This window comes from Mugil cephalus, chromosome 21 (assembly GCF_022458985.1).
Source record: "Mugil cephalus isolate CIBA_MC_2020 chromosome 21, CIBA_Mcephalus_1.1, whole genome shotgun sequence".
Classification (NCBI taxonomy): Eukaryota; Metazoa; Chordata; class Actinopteri; order Mugiliformes; family Mugilidae; genus Mugil; species Mugil cephalus.
In genome coordinates, this window is record NC_061790.1 from 18,445,567 (window position 1) to 18,466,644 (window position 21,078).

The 21,078-nt window shown below is 40.7% G+C and overlaps 1 protein-coding gene across 1 annotated transcript in view; it reads left to right on the plus strand.

Moving 5' to 3' along the window:
* The window catches only part of cnih3 (cornichon family AMPA receptor auxiliary protein 3), a 74,288-nt gene that overhangs the window by 46,272 nt on the left and 6,938 nt on the right, over positions 1–21,078 (plus strand). Inside the window, 3 exon segments of the mRNA XM_047574269.1 lie at positions 13,192–13,304; positions 18,233–18,376; positions 19,947–19,993. Coding sequence (XP_047430225.1) covers positions 13,192–13,304; positions 18,233–18,376; positions 19,947–19,993 — 304 coding nt within the window.

Consider the following 21,078-nt stretch of genomic DNA (forward strand, 5'->3'; position numbering starts at 1 on the left):
AATGTGGCAGATTGGAGTAGGAGAGGGCCATATGTTTCCCAGTTGGCAAGGTAGCTCCTGTGCATCTGTGGTTTTCATCTGCAGGCGGCTCACACCAACATATAATCTGTTTGCCAGTGTTTAATGCTATGCTAGCAGTTTTGTGCTACACATGTGCTTTGATTGTCTAAATGAGAAATAACCCTTATTTCGTCACACAGTGTTATGTGAGGGACCGTTTGAAAGATGTGGGCATTCATCAAGCATGGAGTGTATACTGACAGTTAATTGGTTGCATGGTGCATTATGGGAAATGTAGGATTCAGATAAGTCAGGTGTCAGGATGAAAGGGAAAATAATGTGAATTCACCAAAAGAAATTGTGAATTTTTATTACTTTCTGAATTAATTCAGGAAAGGAAAATCAAGGAAGACAATAGATACTTCCCATTGAGACTAGATATTAAGAATAAATGTCTAATTGGTCAATCAACAGACTAACTTGAACTGAATGACATATTAACCTACCATGTTGTAGGCAAGTTGATACAAATATGCGCCTCAGGCTTTGCACATGTTAAATAGTCTGAGCAGATCCAGTCAGCCTGACATGGTTTGATGATGACCGTGGTTGTCACTTTAGCTGATGTAGCTTCTCAGCACTCTGATCTCTGGAAATATTCTGCCTGATTTTGATAGGGCTGTGCATGAAACATTTAGGTTTGACAGGGTATCACTCTCTGCTATTATATGTGCCAACAACATTCATTCATTTTCTGTAACTGCTCGTGCTCTGGAGGGTTGTGTTGGGGCTGGGGCCTATCAGCCTACTAGACAGGCCTCCAGTCTAGGGCTAGCACAGACAACGTACCAATAACAAGTTAATCAGAGAATGTGTTATGTTAACCTAGCATAATATAGTGTAATAGTCATAAATATGTCATCTGCATTGCAATACAAAAAAATACTAAGGAATAATCATTTTAGCTTAAAACCCAAACTGCTATCACAGCTGGCCATGGCTACGCGCAGCCTGTCTTCAAGGGTGGTTGGATTTCGTTTTGTGCAGAAAATAACCGTCTGGTTCTGTCACGGCTCGTTCCAGCAAGATCATAATGACTCGAAGAGCCGGTTAACGGTTAAACTAATTGAGATGCTCTTTTATTCATATTTCTGAAGCTGTCTGGTATCTTCTTCAGTTTATCATATTTGATTTCTGGTGAGTCATTTTCAGCAGTGCTGCCAGTATAACAGTAAGAATGTGGATCTGGTGACAGGAACATCAGTAACTGTAGTTTTTCAACCTGCATGTCAGGAGTTTGAACCCAGAGTCTTCTTTCCAGAATATTCCTGTCACACAAATCAAAGTCTGACAGAGCAGCCAGTGAGCGAATCGCTGCTTTGAAGTGTACTGTTCTCCGCCCTTTCGCTGCACAGCCAGGTGCATGGCAAACCCAGAGTCAGCATGTCAGTGGTGCAATGGGTAACGGCTGCTTGCTTGCTCAGCTGCTTCCTGTATCTCTTTCTGATGTTTTTTTTTTTATCCTCTGTTTATTTACTTCCCTCATTAGCAGCAAATGTTGCTTGGTGACCCGCCGTTCCTACCCTGCGTCCCTCAGAACGAGACCGCCTGAAAAGTCAGAAAAGCTCTCTGGTCTCTTTTCGGCTGTGAGTGAACACACTCGATGACGGGTGGCCTCGCTAATTGGACCCGAAAGAGTTTGAGGGCGCATCAAGGTGGCTCTGGCAGGTTCTACTTGGGCACTGAGAGGAGCGTGGGCTGAAGTTCCCATTTGCCATGTCGGATATTATGCAGTAAGCGATCTGGGAGCTGTTTGCCTCAGCACAGGGGTGGTGAGAGGGAAAAAGACATATATGCAGACATGTTTTTTCTGTGGAGAAAGGGATAGGGAAGGAAAACACTGTTTGGATGGAGGAGAAAAGAAAAAAATGAATGAAAATAAAATGCACAACAAATGCTAATCTCTGTACATCAAGGTTCCTTCCATGAAAAAACTAGCAATGACATTCGAGAAAGACTCATTGACGTCTTTAACATTTATGTATGCGAAGCATTCACTCAGGCTAGAAATCTTGGGGTGATCTTCGACCAACATTTAAAATTCAATAAACTAATTCTGTGATGAAAAGTTGTTTTTTCCAACCATGAAATATTGCCAAACTAAAATTAGTTCTCTCCCTCTCTGACCTTAAAACAGTCACTAACACCTTGATTACCTCTAGATTAGATTATTGCAACTCACTCTACTTAGGTATCAGCCAAACATCTCTATCCCGCTTGCAGTTGGTCCAGAATTCTGCTGCCAGATTGCTAACAGGCACAAGGAGGAGAGAACATATAACACCAGTACTAGCGTCCCTTCACTGGTTCCCTGCCAAATACAGGACAGAGTTTAAGGTTCTTGTATTTGTTTTTCAAGCACTACATGGCCTAGCCCCCCAACACATCTGTGACCTACTCTCTCCACTCTCCAACCCAAGATCTCTTAGATCTTTAAATCAGCTGCTCCTGACCGTCCCCCGGTCTAAGCTACAAGGAAAGGGTGATTGTGCCCCAAAGCTGTGGAACAGCTTACATGAGATGCTCCTTCTCTGTAACCACCTTCAAGGCCAATCTTAAAACGTTTATGTTCCCCCTTTAAGTGTCCTTAATTAGTCTCAGGTGTAATCTCCCCATGTGTGTCCTTTTGTCTTGATTTTCCAGACTGTGCCAGCCATGGTTATTTTGCTCTGCACCTGTTTGTAATTTGTGATCTTTGAATTGTACAGACCTTTGGTCAACCTTGGTTGTTTTTAAATCTGCTTTATAAATAAATTGATTTGATTTCATCAGATGGGATGTAAGAGCCACCAGTCTGTAGCTGCTGAGGTCTTTAGGGTGCGATGTTTGATGAGGTATTTCAAAATCTGTGGTATCATTCTCACCTCGAGGCTGTAGAATATGCCTCCTTGGTGTTGGCATAAAAAGTCCAGTGTTTTATTGTCTGTTGTGGGTGACATGATCAGTACGTTTACATGAATGTGAGAAAACAAATTATTGTCTTATTGCCACTCTAACTGCACAACTTAAGTGCATGTAAACACATTACTCTGACTAATATCAGAGTTTTCCTTATCCAATAAAGAGACCCAGATAATGCGATTAGAAATAGACTTTCTCCAGATACTATGCGGATGTGCACTGCACTGTATAATACATAGCAGGAGGCAGCTACTAGTTAGCGTAACTTATATTAAACGAAGACAGTTTGAAATACCTAGCTTCTGAGGAAAGGTGAAAAAAGTTACAGCCTTTCATGTTAGCAATGGCAGTTCCAGGTATAAAATAGTAGCTGGGCAAGTAGCAACAATTTCTCCAACATTAGTTCAAGCGTCTTGAGACAATTTGTATTGTTATTGACGCTATATAAATGAAACTGAATTGAATTGAATTGAATTGACCACCAGGCAATGTGTTGTTGTGTTGTCTACCATGCCTTAAGACAAGAAATATATTAATATAAAAGCAATCTTGGCAATGGCACATAATATAAATTGCATTTAGGCTTTTCCTAGCTTTTATTGTGTTCTTTCTTGTTGAAATTTCAATCCACGTGTACTGTATGTTTACTGTTCTTTCCCTTTCACCTTGTTTCATGGCTGAATTAAGCATTTGACTAATTAGCCATGAGGAAGTTAGCTTAGTTTAGCATAAAGAGTGAAAACCAACTTGCCGGGAACACTGACTGAGTTGTACCTTTTGTCGCTCATATTATGACTGCCCCTATTAGAGAAGATGCTACCGGGCAACCTTTAGTGTCAAGCATGGAATGTATAAGTGTGTGTATAAAGATGGACAGTGAACAGCTCCTCAAAAATGAAACCTAAGTAAGTAGAGCTCCCTCTGTGGTCTGGCTGCAGGATAGGTCATAAGCTCCACCTCCTCCAAGTAAGTGGATGGGACTTGGGCCAAACGCCAAACTAATACACTAAAATGAAAGTCAAATACTTTTTTTCAAGAATGGGTCCTGTCATTTTAGGTAGTTGATATAATGCTGGTGTATGTTAAAATGTCCTTATTTCTGAGAAGTTTTGTTTCAGTTATTATTTGACACTATAGAAAGAACATAATTGCAACTACCAGTTGCCATGCCAACCCCTCAGTAAAGCAGAGGCAAAAACAGATAAAAATAAGTAGTGCATAATCCAACATTTCCTTGTAACTGGTGAAGGTAGAGCAAAGTGTTATATTAATTAAAGAAAACGGCGAGTGAGTCAGGAGGAAGTGTGATTGGGTCATCGATATCGCGGCTCCATGTGGATCCGCTCTCGGATTGTACTGTGCAGACTCAGACTCCCAAAATTGCGGGATGGTGTGTCTGTATTCCCAGGAAACTAGTGTCAGTTTGGCCAATGCAAGAAAGTGGCGAGACGTTTATACAGTCTATGGTCTCAAGACGCATCAAGGCTGACAGATTAAATAATGAACAACTTCCACAAAGAGAAGGCAGTTCATATGTCTCTTCATGTTAACATGGTAAACATGAACTCCTTCGAATACACAATCAATAACTTAAATACACAGGCATTACTGGTTTTAGGATTTATTAGCATACTGTATTTACCAAAACGTTGAAAGTATAGACCTTATTATTTGTTCATGAAGCCTAGCTGTAAAATTCCATTTTTATTCTTATACTTCCCTCCTGCATAACAGCGTCCACTGTAATGAGCTGAACTGGTGCGTGAAACATGCCAAGGGAAGCACATTATTAAGCTCTGCACAGGCTGCTGTGTGTATGTAGTTGGAGTGGACTGCTCAGATTTTGCCAACATGTTCATTTTAAATATAAGAAGGCTTTAGATGGAGGTGTCCAAGCGTGGAGAATGAACTGTTACCTCTCAGCCAATGAGAAGAAAGAAATCCCCCCGGGCAACAGTAAAAGGGACAGAAGAGGCGGACTCGGTTCCACAGTCAATCCTGCAGCTGACGTGTTTTGTTATTATTTGTGCAGAGGAGGCGATTAACGCACTGCAGCATATTTAATATCAATCTGTAGGGTAAATAATTTATATATATATATATATATACATATATATATATGTGTATATATGCAGTCATATAAAATAGCCAAAACTTTTTTTTTTTTTCATTTAACAGAAGAGTTGATGTCTCCCAGTTGGACACCTTTCACATATTTCATAAAGTAAAATTCGTAAAATTTCACACTATATGAATCAGCGAGACTTCTTCACCTTCACCTTAACCGCCCCTGCCTCTCACTGTCTGTAAACTGTGACTGACTAAAAACAAATGTGAAATCGTTCACATCGTCAACTATTAAAAGGCATTAAACATTATGCAGAATATGCTGTTAGCAGCTCCCATTTGCAACATAGCCCTGGGTATGCAGACAGCTATCAGTGGGTTACTTTGAAAATGAAGAAAACTTCCTGTTCTCTTTGATGTCTAATCAGATCTGTGAGTGTTTCTAACAGCATGTGATGGACGTCGGAGATAGTGGTGTCCTTGGTAAGTGTAATTCTCACCCAGTCTAAAAATACAGATTCTGGAGGAGTTTTGGCTGACTCTAAGAGTGAGTAAAAGTGATGATGCAATTTGAAACAGACATTCAAACTTTGTTAAAACAAGGTGTTCAAGTGTTTTTTCAAATATATGGTGGATGTGTGTTTACAATATTCATCTTTTGAGTGCTGTTTTCACGTCTGAGGTTGCACTTGAATTTGTGTCTCTCAACATTTAGCTACAGGAACAGAAAACATCTGCGGCATGTATACATGCAATGTTTTATCTTTGCACAGTGATGTGAGTTCTCTCGCAACATGCCGTGCGGCTAGGATGGAGCACTGCTGCAGAGTGTTTCAAAGTGCGGTGCGTCGTGACATACTTGTAGCGGGGTGGGGTGAAGCTTCCTTCGTGCTTCTGCTGCTGCTGCTGCTGCCGCTTCTGCTGCTGCTGCTGCTGGGCGGATCAGATGGGTGTAATGGCGGACCCCCGGGCACCACAGCCAGAGAAACAGATCTTCAGTCCCAGCTAGGCACAGTCCCAGATGGGTCCTTCAGTCAACACACACACACATGCACACTTCAGAAGATCTGCTGGACGGTTTGCGATAGTTTGTTGTGCATAAGCATGGAAATTGAATGTACATGCTCTAATACGCACACACGCACACACGGACACACACACAGATAACATTTCCCCTGTTGTGAACATGCTCACTGAATGTAGAGGAGTCGACGCCTACGTCCCAGTAGGGTCTGCAGCAGCCTTTTTAATTCATTAATTTAATTATTAAGCTATGGATCTGGCTTTGTTGATGGGAGATTTTGAAGTAGGCCCAGTTTGTCTGTTTCGATGACAAATGAACATCACCTCTGCTTTGTGTAATTTAATGCTGCTGGACGCTGATGAAAAACAAACACCAACACAGCTGCGCACACAAATATGCCCGATTGTTCAGCATAGTTTGTGGTGAGAGCATTAGATTTAGACAGCAAATATGCCTTTTTTGGGTAAAGTGTAAATATCTGGGTAGAAGTCCGAACAAATCATTCATTTTTGAAGTTTGCATGCCAGCTTATTCGGCATGCCAGAGGCACTGCTATGATCATCACTGCAGACTCTGCTGCTGACCTCAAACACTGCGGGCGGCCAGAGGATATCGGCATGTCAACTGCAACTTCGATCAGTGGGGTGTAGGGATGTTTCTAGTAATTTGCTCTTTTGTGCCGGTGACACAAACTGATTCTCAATAGTAAGACTGACACTAAAAGCATTAAACCAACTGAATGTATTTTTACACAAACTTATCCGAAGCTGTCATTCTGCTGCGATAAATAGTAGCACGTGAAGATCCAGGCTTTAAGGAAGGTTACGTTCTTGCCTATCCAGAGCCCAGAAGCTCTGTAGCGGTCCACTTCCACGGCTGCTCACTTTGACTGTCTAATGAACAGGCCCAGTGGTGGCACGGCTCGCTGAATAATCACTTTCTGAGCTGTCATCAGTGAAAGTGCTGAAAGAGTGAGTTTGTTGAACGTGCTCATGTTTTATGTAAACAGTAAACTGAGCAACGGATGACATGGATTTTGAGCTTCAGGCATTAGGGTTAGGATCAGATAGCCAGGAGGTGTTTCCTTCTGTACATCCACTTGCATTGGCACACTGGCTTTTGATTGTCTATGACTTGACATGACAAGACAAAATAAAACTTAAACCGATATATCGGGCTGATATTTGCGATTTACTGGTATCGAGTTGATGTCTGTTTCGCCAATACATATACGTTCGCCAATACATTGGTTTTTGTCTTTATTTCCCAGCAAGACTTACAGACAGGCACATCCATAGGCAGCCCTGTGCTGCTGGAGACGCTGTGGACCCGTGCAGCCTATACATTACCCCTCCCCACTAGCAGAGTGCGTGTAGCTGGAAGCTGGAAAATGCTTGTACTCATTGGTATGTCGAGCATCCTAAAAATAAGAGTTGATAATAAAACATGTTTCTTTTTTTGGTTAATTTTTAGTTTTTAAATGGTTACCAAACTAAGATCTATTTACTTTATCACCGAGCACCAACACAGTACAGCCATTAGCAACATCCCTCACTTTTACTGTTGTTGTTCAGTAGGAGTTTGCTAGCTAACTTTTATTTCTCTCTCTGGCAAACTAATTTTAACTAGCTCTAACTAGCTTTTGATTGGAGTATGTGTTGATGTTAAAGCCAAGGTGTAAAACTAATACTGCCTGTAAGCTCAACAAGGACCACATGCCAAAGTTGGCTCCAGCACCTAGCTGTGATATCCATTGAGAAGGAGGTGATTGAGAATCAAGAACCTAAAAGTAACTGACAGATTTGTCTCTCTCAAGGTGAGGCGGAATACACTGGAGTCTGTAGAGTTGTCTGTCTTTATTGATTTTCATATCTTTATCTTTTCTTTGGTTAAATTGAGACTCATTGAGAACATTTGTTATCGGCGTTTCATTTTTACCAATTAAATGGAGGGAGAAAAAGCAGCATCAGCTCCAAATATTGGCTCACGTATCTGTATCGGCCCTAAAAAATCCATATCGGTCGATCAAGGGTCACAGACAGCTCCTGTGGATTGGTAAAAATAGAAGCATATCTCGGACTTTTGAGAAGCGCAGCTGAAGCGAACCCAGTACGTTTCTACACAAACGTGTTTCTTCAGTTGAACATGGATCTGACCTAACTGATATTTATTCTATTCTGGTCAACACAGCTGTCCACACTGGCCATGCAACTGCTGCACTCTGCTAAACATTTATGCTCTATGCAAGGAACTGTGAGCTGAGGGTTTCTTTTTAAGCTCAAAGTTGTTTTGTTTCTTATTAATTATCTATGTGGATGTGCACTGGGCTATGTACAAAAACTGCATTTAAAGATATTAGTAGTCCTATAGGAATGAAGCTGCTAACATGCTGCTTTTAGGATGCCACCAGCACAGTCATAGTGTCAAATCTGCTGCATGTTTTGTTCACTTGTCTGAAAATGACTCATCAAATATTTGAAATATATATTTCCAGCTTGCCAACATGTGCCGGAAATACTGTGGCTTATGCTTATTTTTATCATATTTATGAAACACAGGACAATGTTCTTTTATCTTGCCTGTATTAAAGTTTTCCATTTTCTGTCTTTACCAGTGGAGAACAGTTTTAGAGGTCTTCTAATGGCAATACACCGATCCGCCACAACATTAAAACCACTGACAGGACAATTAAATAACACTGGCTATGTTGAACGACCTAGGTAGAGGAACAACTCAAAAAACTTGAAGAACACGAGGTGTTAACCTGGCCTCCAAATCCACTAGATCCCAAACTGATCAAGTATCTGTGAGATGATCCACAGAGGCCCCTCCCCTTAACTCATATGACCCAAAGAGCCCCACTAACAACATCCTGTTATCAGACACCACAGGACACCTTCAGAAGGTACAACTGTTTTAGGCCTACACAATATTAAGAAGGTGCTCATAATGTTATATTTGGATGGCAGAAACCATGTGAAGCCTTTAAGTGTTGTTTTCACCTCATTTACAGCTAACCAGGTGCTCAAGAAACAACAACTCACCAACGCTTCAAATGGCAACACATATCTGAATGAATATGCAGCAATATGTACACAGAGAAGGAGTCTGTATGATATCATCCCTCACACTTCATACCAGCTGTACTTTCATCCAGAATATTCTGTCATATTAAATTGAAAAGAATCATTTTCTTATTTACTTCAGGCTCCTGTAGCTCTCTCTGGTGAGTCTTTTTAGACCATATTTATTATTAGGTAGCATTTCTATTTACCCTTTGGTTTTACTTGTTTGCTTTTGCTTTTTTATTCATTCTTATGATTTGCCTCCAAGGCGTGCTGACTTGTGATATTCCTTCTTGCTTCTGTGTACTGATGCTACGGGATAAAATTCCCACTGGATCAACAGAGTATGTCTCTCTCTGTCTATATCTATGTAAGGTATGGAATGCTAAACGTTTTGGATAAATTTTGTGCATCTCTTTCACATCCTTGACCAATGCCGCTGGCAGCCATGGGGCTGTTTTCCGAATGCGTTCACGTCAGACTCTTGTGCTGCAGTCACAAAAAGTTTGTTTCTCTTATTAGTACTGTGCGGCTGCTGGATTGACGGATTACACTTATGTTTTCCAAGTGCTGCAGCTAAAATGAATTAGACGTCTGAAACGCGCCGGTGGCTGTTCAACTCGGTGCATCTATTGTATTTTAATCACATTTTGCCTGTGCGGGGAGGGAAAAGTGTGTTTGTTCTTGTTTATGTACTGATTGCATGCTGCATCGGCGTGTGTGATGCGTGCGCCGCTTCCCTGCTGTATGTGTGAAAGCAAGTGAGTATATTTAGGTTTTGTCTTAGCAGCAGTTTTCTGGTCTCCTGCTGTTGAAGAGCTATTCTGTGAAAATGTGTTTTTCTGTTATTAGGAGGCATGTAGCCGTCTGAATAATGCATCCAGAACGCTGCCTCTTTTTGGCAGCGTGTAAAGTAATGTTCAAGGCCTGACGGTCCAGAATGGCACAATAATGCTTCACCCTGTACGCTGTTAAATATACATGAGTGAAGCGAAGTGGCTTTCTTTGTGAATTACATTAACTACAGCTGTGAAAGGCAGTGAACTGAGATATTTGAGTTATTCACGTATTTTGAGTTATTCAGATTTGCATGGCAAGCAATTTTAATTTCAGCGTCACCCACGTACAGTGGTAAGCAAGGCTTTATTGGATGTGTGCCAATCCACGTGGCGGCCACATATTACACATGTGATCTAAAATGATCATCTGTAACACAACAGAACTTAAGAGATATTGGGGTTTTTATATTGATTGATTGCCTTTTATTTAATCATCAAACCTCATTAAAATCCAGGGATATGACACAAGGGCACTTACATGCCAAGAACATAGCTAGACAAACAATATAGATAGACAGGACACAGCCCAGACCTCATGAAAGAGAATCAGAACTCTCCAGCTTGATGACATAGCTGAGTTTCAAAGTGAAATTCATTAATTTAAGGTGTAAAATAGGAGGCAGATTTTCAAAGTGTAATGTTTGCCCTGTGGATAACTAGCGTTAAACCACTCTCAGACAGATTAGATACTTATTTCCTGCAATGAAACACAAAGATTGATGATTAGCTGTAATAATTTGTCTTAACAGAGAAGAAGAATTATGAATTTAAGGGTATCTCCTGAATCAGCATTAACAAGGATTAGCATTTAGTCATTCAGTACAAATACAATATCAGGGAGAGCTCTTTGAAGAATGTTCTGGGCTGGCTGAAGGGCTGCCAAATTGTTTTCCCCAAATATAATAGTAGCAGAAATATTAGTAATATTATAGCACCTGTTCTTGTCTATGATGCACATGTAAGCATCATGTTCTGATTCCAAGGGTGATCTATATGCTTACTGCAGGACAGAAACAAAAATCCTGACACTAAAAAAATCTTCCGTCCCGTAACACAAGGATCATCCTGATGAGTACTTGCAATTCTCACTTTGCCTTTCTACAACCATCAAAGCAAACATTTAAATAAAGCAACGCATATCTCAAAAACATGCACATGTATCTATCACATGGGTGATGAGTAGTTAGTGTTACATTCTGAATGTCACTATTTTGGTAAATTTAAATGTCATGGCTTTGGTGTTTTGCTTCAAAACAGTGTCATAGTCAAGATTTTCCTGCCACCATTGTCTTAGTGCTCTGTAAGGTGTTTTGAAACTACTCGAATTCTTATTTACACAATATAAATAATACTGAATTGAATCTAGGAGAAACACATGGAGGTATTTGCGTGATGTGAGGACTGATTAACTACTGCAGTTAGTTGCTGCTCCTTGCTCTTGCAAGGATCATCAGTTCACCAGCAGGATACACCGAAAAACTTGGTGGTGAGCCCGAGATTTGGCTCATCTATGTTCGGACATGTGAATACGCCTGTTGCGCAATCTAAACTAGACTATGCACCTGAATGCCCACTGATCGTAAAGCGTGTACAGACATTTTTATTTGAAGCATAACACTCAAATGTGGTTTCATGCCTCTGCGTAGCATTCGCATGTAACCAGTGCCGGTGCAAGCCATTTATACTTGTGTGCTTGTCAGTCTAGGTCACTCTATACCAGGGGTTGGCAACCCTCAACACTCAAAGAGCCATTTGGACCCGTTTCCCACAGAAAAGAAAACACTGGGAGCCACAAAACCCCTTTGACATCTAAAATGAAGATAACACTGCATATATCGTTTTCACCTCTATGCCAATATAGTGTGTTGCATTTATGAAATGAAAGAACTGCTACAGAGAAAACGAAAATGCATTTATGTAACATAACGGGGATTTATCCATGGTTGTCTTACCTGGGCTCGAAAAGTTCAATAAATAGCGGGCTGGACCTGCCGGCGGGTGTCGCACGTCGGCAGTTGTGACGTATATTTTGAGCGACAAAAAATTAAATCATGTTACAATTTGATTAATGTTACAAGATCGTCATCAATTCAAATAAAAAAAAAACTAACGCACTAAAATAAAAATACATTTGAATTAAATACTCGACAGCAACTAGTAAATGTGCTGCAATGCACTGTGGGAGTTCAGTGTTTTTTGGTTGTTTGATGTTAGAACCGTGAGTGTGGTGTGGCGTTCAGTGTCATTCAGTTGTTGTGTAACTCTCGCTCGTTCACTGATGAGTGAGTAGTTGCCGCTATTCTGAGGCAGCTAGTTAGCGTGAAAACGTGAACGGCTTTGATCAGCGTCCTTGCTCCGCACTGCTCGCCGCAGAGAGCCGCGACAGAGGAACGAAAGAGCCGCATGCGGCTCCGGAGCCGCGGGTTGCCGACCCCTCCTCTATACCAACACCACCCAAACACTAGGTGGCGCTGTGTTTTCTTCACAAGTCGGGTTAATTTTTGTCTTTCTACTTCCTGCTTCATTTTCAACTGAAACTTTTGCAGAAAGCAATGTAGTCACTTGTTGTCGTGTCTAACGAGAACCTTTAATTTCACTGTTATTACAGTCACTGCTGGATGTTGGGTTACTAGCTTTGCTGTACAGCTTTGTATGACCAAAACTAACATTCATTTCTTTATTGAAAATGGAGAACACATGCAAGTTTTGTTGCTTATGGTGGTAGGTGAAGGGCCGGTGGCAGGCATTCAAATACATACCCTCCATCGGTGTTCACCGTGAGGTGGTCCGTCTCCTGAATTTGGAGGGTTGAGACTTCCAGTTATTATGATAATGATGGAGCCCTGCCATCAGCGAGCTGCCCATTGTGACGCTAAGCTCTCCATAATCTGGATAGAGGCATATAGCCATGTGGAATTTATGCAGATAGACAAATTTGTAGTGGCTAAATATAGACTAAGCATTTTAATGCTAATGATGACGCTTGAGGTTTTTCCCTGCACCGGTGGTGTGGGCATTAAAATGGTAATGTGGCATCTGTTAACCAACTACCCTTTAGGGTTGTTAAATATAGCTCCAGCTCATTCATGCAGTTCTGTTATTAACGCAAAGTGTCACTCAAGCAATATTTGCATTTGGTAACAATAATCAGCAGTAATCCAGCGACGACGTGGGGAAAGACACAAAGAAAATAACAATGTTCTTTAGCCCTATACCATTTTTCTTTGTCTTGCAGTTGGTGCTGCCGGAGTATTCCATCCATGGGCTGTTCTGCATCATGTTCCTGTGTGCCCAAGAGTGGCTGACCGTGGGCCTCAACATCCCCCTGCTCTTCTACAACACATGGAGGTAACTGTCCAATCCATTGTATGTTTGTGGACATGTGTTGAGTGTCCTCCTCGCTGTTTGGGGCTTGATGCAGGCGATATTCTTAATGACTGCATATCTTATAGTACACATTCTAACACACTTACATGAAATCTTATTTCCCCTTGCCACAGAAAAGATCTGTATCTGTATTTGTATACAGTAGATCTTCAGCTGTTAGCCCACAGATAATGAAACTGAGTAATCGTCACTCTGTCATAGAACTATACCATGCTCACTGTAATGATAGCAGTATCACAGAAAATATTAATGCTCACAAAAGCCCAAAACTAATAATGTCAACGCACAACCATACTTTCAATACTTCGTTTCTGATTAACGCTGACATTTACTGTCTTCCCATTTTCCAATTTTAAAAGTTAAATTATGCATTGAATTGTAGAATCCTCATCCTCTCTGACTGCATGCGTTCCATAGACATTCAACCCAAGGCCACAGAAAAAGGAAAATAGTTGGTTTTAGTCTTTAAATGGGAAGAAAATGTGTGGTCATTTGAGATTAATCTTATGCTGGTGTTGTTGGTATGGATTTAAATTTAGAATTAAGATAAGCTGGCAACAGATAACAGCTTGGAAATAAAAGCCAGCCATTTTTGCTTGATGCAATTTCTATATTATTTTTACTTAAAGAACAAGGGTGCTATTACTCTTGTAATACTGTGATTGAATTACTTCCATACCCTGGCTGTGATACTAATACATAAACATGTTAAAACACAGTAAACTGGTGATTTCAGCCACATTTTATTCAGAAGACGGTGGAAATGATGCAATCCAATACAGTAGCCCTATATTTTGTGCACTTTATAAACATATTTATCTCTTTCTTGACCATATAAAACCAGACAGAAAGTGGACAAGGAAACTCGTATTGCATTGCATTAGACAGTAAAGGTGAGCATATCATTTCATGTGGTTGTACTTCAAACAAATGTCACTCACGCAGTAAATGGTGCGTTTGTTAAGGACCGGTGTCAGCTGTGAATCCATGTACATGAAGCACTCCGGTGAACTGCGGTATATTGTGTATGGGAATGAGTCAAAATAAATAGAAGTGTGCGCGCGAATAGTAAGGAAGGAGCTTGTCATCAAGTAGTGTGGCCCACTGGGGTGTTTTAATTACTTCGAACAATAATGGAGCTCAGTGGGAATAAAAGAATTAGAAACTGTATTTAGACTTTGCATATTCATAAAAAAAATATTCTATTCGTGGTATTTTTTTTTCCAATAACACAAATCTAGAACCGATTCATTGTTTAGAACCACAGCAGAGAAAGTCACAGAAGAGACAAGCTGCCTTGGCTTCTATTTCTGCTGATCTTACTTCACATTCTGATGCATTTTTGAGGATGTATCCAATGCTCTGAAGGAGGTGCGTGGTGAAAGCAAGTACATCAGTGTTCTGACGCTTCCACAGTCTCTGCAAGCCAGTGTCAGAAAAATAGGTCACTACTCAGCGATCTTCAGATTACTTTTACTGCTCCTCCTTTGCCTGTTGTTGTCATTGTTTGTCGTTCCTTCCTGCTGGATGCCGGGTTAGATGTGGACCGCTGGCAGCCTGATTGGTTGGGGCTTGTGTGCTCAGCTGGTTGAAGATATAGACTGAGAGGAGAGGAGAGGAGAGGAGAGGAGAGGAGTGTCTTATTAACCAGAGACTGTGCCAGATGCCCACGAGCTACAGATGCTGCAGCTGAGAGAGATGAGTGGACGGGGAAAGTAAGAGAGCAAAGTAAGAGAAAGCGAGGGTAGAGAACAGAGAGGAAGTTAGTGAGTGATGGGTGAGAGATGTAATGTTGACAAGGTGATGCAGAGGAGACTGAGAGACGGAGGGTAGCGGGCGCGCATCTGTGTGTGAGAGCATGCATACGCCTCAGCGTCCATGTGCTGTTCAAGGATGTCAGTTTTCTATGAACTGACTGGTCATTTTTCATTTGACGATTAGTATCCAGCACTGACTTACAATTCCAATTTGGTCTGCTGCACAATTAATGCATCATGCAAAATTGATCTGTGAGGAAGCAGTTAAGAAGACAAAAAGAACAAGAACAGACTCCAAATGACCCAGATCAGGTGTCAAACCCAAGCAATGATTCATATCAACAACTTACTCAGCAGCACGTACACTGTATGTGTCTGAAGGCCAATCCAAACATAAAGGCATTCACTCGTCACCTAACACTTTGCTCCAGTCGGCGGCTGGTGGATGTTCCAGGCACTGTTAAACCTCTTGTATATTTCCTAACTTTTCCAGGTGAAACAAGCAGAAGAGAAAAAGTATTGTGTGGTGGGCATAGGGACAGAACTAGCTATTTTTGCCGTCACTGCTCAGTACTTGAAAGAAAATACCCTCTGGGTTCAGCTCACCCAGTGCTTCAAGCCTGCTGTCATCATGGAGAATTTGGTAGAAACCAAAGCTGTAAAGGTGTGTCTTTGTGGTAAACATTTTGGGAACTCTGTGAATGTGTCATAAATTAACTAGCTATATCGGTCTCTCCCATCAAATGTCGCCTCAACTGCTTCTACTCGAAACTGACATTAAATTTGCACTGACTCATCATTGCAACAACTGGTTTCTTATTACCATGGTGCTGCTAGTCCCTTCCTGAATATATGTCCCTTAACACGGTAGACGCTGGTTCCTGACTGTCAACGTTTCATTGGATTTGTCCCAAGCTTTGGATATTGGTGTTACTGTATATACTGTACTATACCACATGTTATGCAGTATAGTGTGTACAAAGTGAGACTCCAAGGTGGGTCTGTTTTGGTGTAACAGACTGAGCATGATGTCTCCACTGACCCTCAAATGAAGGAGAAACAGTCAGGCCTCAGTAAAGATGCCTTGATTACATAAAGTATGATGGTTTAACTGTTGATTAGTCCATTTATGGGGGAAACCTTTAATTTGTTAAAAAAAAATGTTTTTGCCAGTTTAAAATCTCACAATATGTGAATGAGGGGGTGTAGCAGGAAATTCCAAGAAAGGCTGGCCAGTGTAGTGCTGCTTAAAATGCTTTGGCTGCCAGCGGAATCTTCCCAAGATATGTGTGTGTATGTGAGTGCGTGTGTGCGTATGGTTGTTGTTATAATTAATGACTTGTCCATTATTTGGTTGTATGTAGTAGATTGTTACTACTGGCTAACCTCCTTTACCCCATCCTCAGCCATTTCTGCATGTATAACAATACATGGGACCAATATTCAGTGACTCATTACAAAACCTTTGTATGACGCATCAAATACATCGAGATGACTTTCCAAGTGACTCGTTGAATATTTCATACATGCATGAGACGTCCATTGACCAGCAGATATGTAAATTAGTGAATGTGAGTCGTGAATCATTTTTTACAGCTAAGTGAATAACCATTCCTCACTTGTGAATGATGAATGTACATGAATCAATGCATCGCTTAGACATGCATAAACCATTTGTTAACCTCGGTTATGACTGGAGAGACCACATGCATTGTGATAGCAGCGTCCTGGTTCTACTTCATTACCCATGAAACCTTGTAAAACACAATTAGTGACTATCAGAAGCTAGCTATCTGAATGCAACTGGTCTATTACGTGAGTAAACCATGTTTCAGAATCCTGTTCATTTGTATCAGCTCTGGGGTTTGTTAAAGGCTCGTTTCACCTAATAAAACCAGACATAATAATTGGATCAGTACATAAGAGCTCCCCTGAAAAGCAGCAGCACCAAATTCCTTTATGTCACAATTTGAACAGCCTTCCTAAACCAAGTCTCTGTGGAATATAAAAGCTCCAGGAGACATCTTTCTAATCCCAACCTCAACTCTGCTATTACTTACGAGCTGGTTCCATGTTTCAGTGACAATGCACCTCTATTTTAAGAAAGAAAGATGTTTGTGCTCACAAATACTTGAAATAATAATGTTTTATTGAAAATTCATCATAAACATTTATTAAAAATCTATTTTATGCACTGCATTTGGAGCTGCTGAATGAACCCCAGCCCTGATACCTTGTAAAATTGCATAAAAGACCTGGGTGGAAACATATTTGAATAATTATTCAAATATTTAATCATATTTATTTATTTTTTATCTTGTTGGGAAATTCAACCACAAGATAAGTTAAAAGTGCAGGAGACTTTTTGCTAAGCCTCGCCTCCCTTTCTCTGTACTACCATACTGATACATACAGTATGTAGTTCACAGGGACAACCATGATTAAAATAAATATATGAATGTATACTGACCAGGCGTGACATTATGACAGAGGAAGTGAATAACGTTGACCAACTTGTGATTCACATATAATGTTCTGCTGGGAAACTTTTGGACCTGGTATTCATGTGGATGTTACAACCACCTAAACCAGACCAGACCCCGTAGCAGTGACACTCCTTGATGGTTGAAGATGATCCACAGACCTCAACCCAAAGGACCCAAAGGCCCCCACTAACAACACTCTGTTCCCAGATACCACAGGTCACCCTCAGACAACCCATGTCAATTCTCTAATGAATCACAACGGTTTTGGAGACACAAACGACAAAATTAGGGTCATAATGTTATGCCTGATCAGTATATGTCTAGATGCTTATTAAGACTAGGACTGGAGTTTTCAAATCCAGAGCTTGATAGATTTCCTTGCCCAGTAATGGCTACTAAACCAAAAACTCTCGCTTTCCAGGGGACGGCTTTATCAAACAGTTGGTTTCCTCCAACAAATTGAATTACTCTTTCACCCATGTCTTCTGCATGATGGTGCTGTCTAAACTCATCATGCCATCTTTTTCCACGCTATCTTCTTCCCCATTTCCTCCCATCATCTCTTCCGCCTTCCTCCCCCACCTCCTACCCTGTGGTCTGGAACGGGTCAACTACCCGTGGTGTGGTCTTTGCCCCCCTGTGGTAGGTACTTCCATTCCCCAACGGACACTAAGGAGCTGCTCTACGACCCGGCATCCGTGATGAACGGCGACACGCTCAAGTTCTGTCTGAAGGAGGCCTGGTGCAAGCTGTCCTTCTTCGTCCTCTCCTTCTTCTACTATCTCTACTGGTGAGCACAGGGAAGGCAGCGTTGGGGGAGATAATTGGATTACATGTAAAGAGATTACATTAATCTGATTGCGACAGAAAAAGTAAAGTTAAAAAATACGACATTGAACTGAAGATACTTGGAATCCAACCATATGTTTTATCGCTGGGTCCTGTAACTTTGGTTTGATCTCCCAGCTCTGAAGCAGTGTGAGTGCAAATCACTGAATAAAGTAACCATTTCTCTGGCAATCACATGCATGTTGGTCCATGTACTGCAGGTTTTTCAGGCTAGTTACATCTATGTATAGGCTCGCTACTGCTAATGCATGTGATGTTAAGAGAACTTGATTCTTTACTTCATTGACAAGCACCACCATAACACAGAGGTGGATAGCAGGCAGATAAAACTGCAAAACATTGGTTAAAATGTTTTATCTTTTCATGCATATGGATAATTGCTGTTATTTCTTGATGTGTCTGTTTAAATCTTCTGCTACTACGTGTTAATAATGTGCACAGTTTTCCTGTCGATGTGTGTTTTTAATCGATCCGGATTCTTGTTCCATGTGTCATGTGGGTGCTGCAGTGTGTGGAACCTGGAAATATCCCTCTAATAGGTCTTATCAATGGAAACACTTAAAGGTACAATCCTTATATATATATATTTATTCTTTTTGACATTTTTCTGTGGCAGTAGATTGAATTTTTGACCACACAGACACCTAAGTGTTCGATGAAGTCTCTTAATTTGTAGTAGCATTGAAGTCTGACTGATTTTAGAATATAATTAAACCTTTTGCAATGTATTTCATGACAACTCAAAAAGGATTGCAACTTTAACATGGAGTTGTTCTTGTATGTGTGTGACGATGCTGTGATTGAACATCGCTGTGAGGGCCGGTCCTTTTAGGTGAAGTTTGTATCTTTTCAGCTAGTGTAGCTACTTTTAAAAGCAATGTTGATCACAGCAACACCACACAGGTAGAAAAGCAACATCATGAGCACGTGTTGGCCCTCTACTCTTATCCTTGAAATTAGCCTTTTGCACCTACTCTGGCATTAAAAATTTTTTTAAAAGGGTTTTACTTTTGAAAATGCTGTGAATGGCTTAAATGCACATTGTCGTGGATCATCAGAAACAACATCATAAAACATATGCCTCTTGCATTAATAGTGCAGGCATGTACTCACTTGTACTTTTGTGTGAGTGTTAAGTGCGACAATTTTGTAATTATTTGTAAAAGAAATCTATTTGACTATCACTTTATGTCCTGTGCTTCCAAGGAGACATGGGGCAAAGCTATTTCTATGTGAAAGACATAAATTTTGATTAAACCTTGATTAAAAGTTCTTTGAAACATCTTTAGATGTCACAAGATGAAGCTTCCCTCCTGGCATGGTGTAGTGGCCGAAAACATATGTATATGTAATATGTATCTCATTCATTTATTATTACTGTTGTGAGACAAGGTCAAAGCTCATCCCGGCTATTGTTTATGTCACAGACACTGACTGCCCACAGCTATAAACGTCATGTTGAACTTAAACCATCTTGCTTCTCCATGTCACTCCATCGTGTTTCGCTCTAGCTCATATTGGACGGATTGGCAGCAGCAGGAACAGCAGCAACAGCGAGGTATTCTGCAGCACAGGGTGATGGCGCATTCACTTTCAATTCCACCGATTTCAACAGAATATGTCCTAGTATTTTTTTATTTTTTTTACTGAAGTTTAAACAGTTTCTAGGCACGGTGTGATATTTATAGCAATGCCATTGGATCATTTAATGGACATTATTTGATTTTCAAGGTTTGTCCCTCATGAGCGGCCTTCTCTGTTTCTGTAAATTTGTTTTCAAGGGTCCACTTGAAAAGAGTAGTTTAGTTTCTCATCCACGTACAGTCCATCAGTTAATTCCACAGCTTGAATACGACAAATATCATGGCACACAATAAGTATGGCAGCCATTCTGACACGCTGAAAGCACAAACGCTCAACATTTAAATAGTGCGAACCAGTTTAAGGTAGCACAGCAACACAAGTTCCTTAGCAATCCTCTGTGAATGCTTTTCTTTTTTTATCAACTTTATTCAGATTCAACAGTTCGGTTACAACTCGTAGAAAAACCCATATACAGTATAAGCCAAGTCCACAATAAGAGTAATAAAAGAGTTAAAATGAAGAAAAAGAGGCAAAAGAAAAAGAAGAAAAACAGTGAATTAAGCTAGCCTAGATGTTTCTACATCCATGTCAACTGCAAATTGGAATGCTAAACAGCTCAAAAAAATTAGCCTAACAATGCTAATGAAACACATAAATAAAGGCTCAGCTTTGCAGTGTTTGCTGTGCAGACGGACGTGATATCGACCCACACAGCCCCATGTGGACACACAGATGCAGAATCCATAAATTAGTTAGGAAACACACCGACAGGAGAAGTAAATAACATTGACCATCTTGTTACCCAGACACACACATAAACGTGCTTTAGGAACAACTCAAAAAACATGAAGAACAGCACAAGGTGTTGACCTGGCCTCCAAATTCACTAGATCCCAAACTGATCAAGTATCTGTGGGATGATCCACAGAGGACCCTCCCCTCAACCCATAGCCCTCACAAGGCCCATATCTCTGATGTGCCACAGCTGTTTTGGAGGCACAGGGGAAACCTACACAATATCAGGAGTGTAGATGCCTTGATTACATATGTTATGCCTGA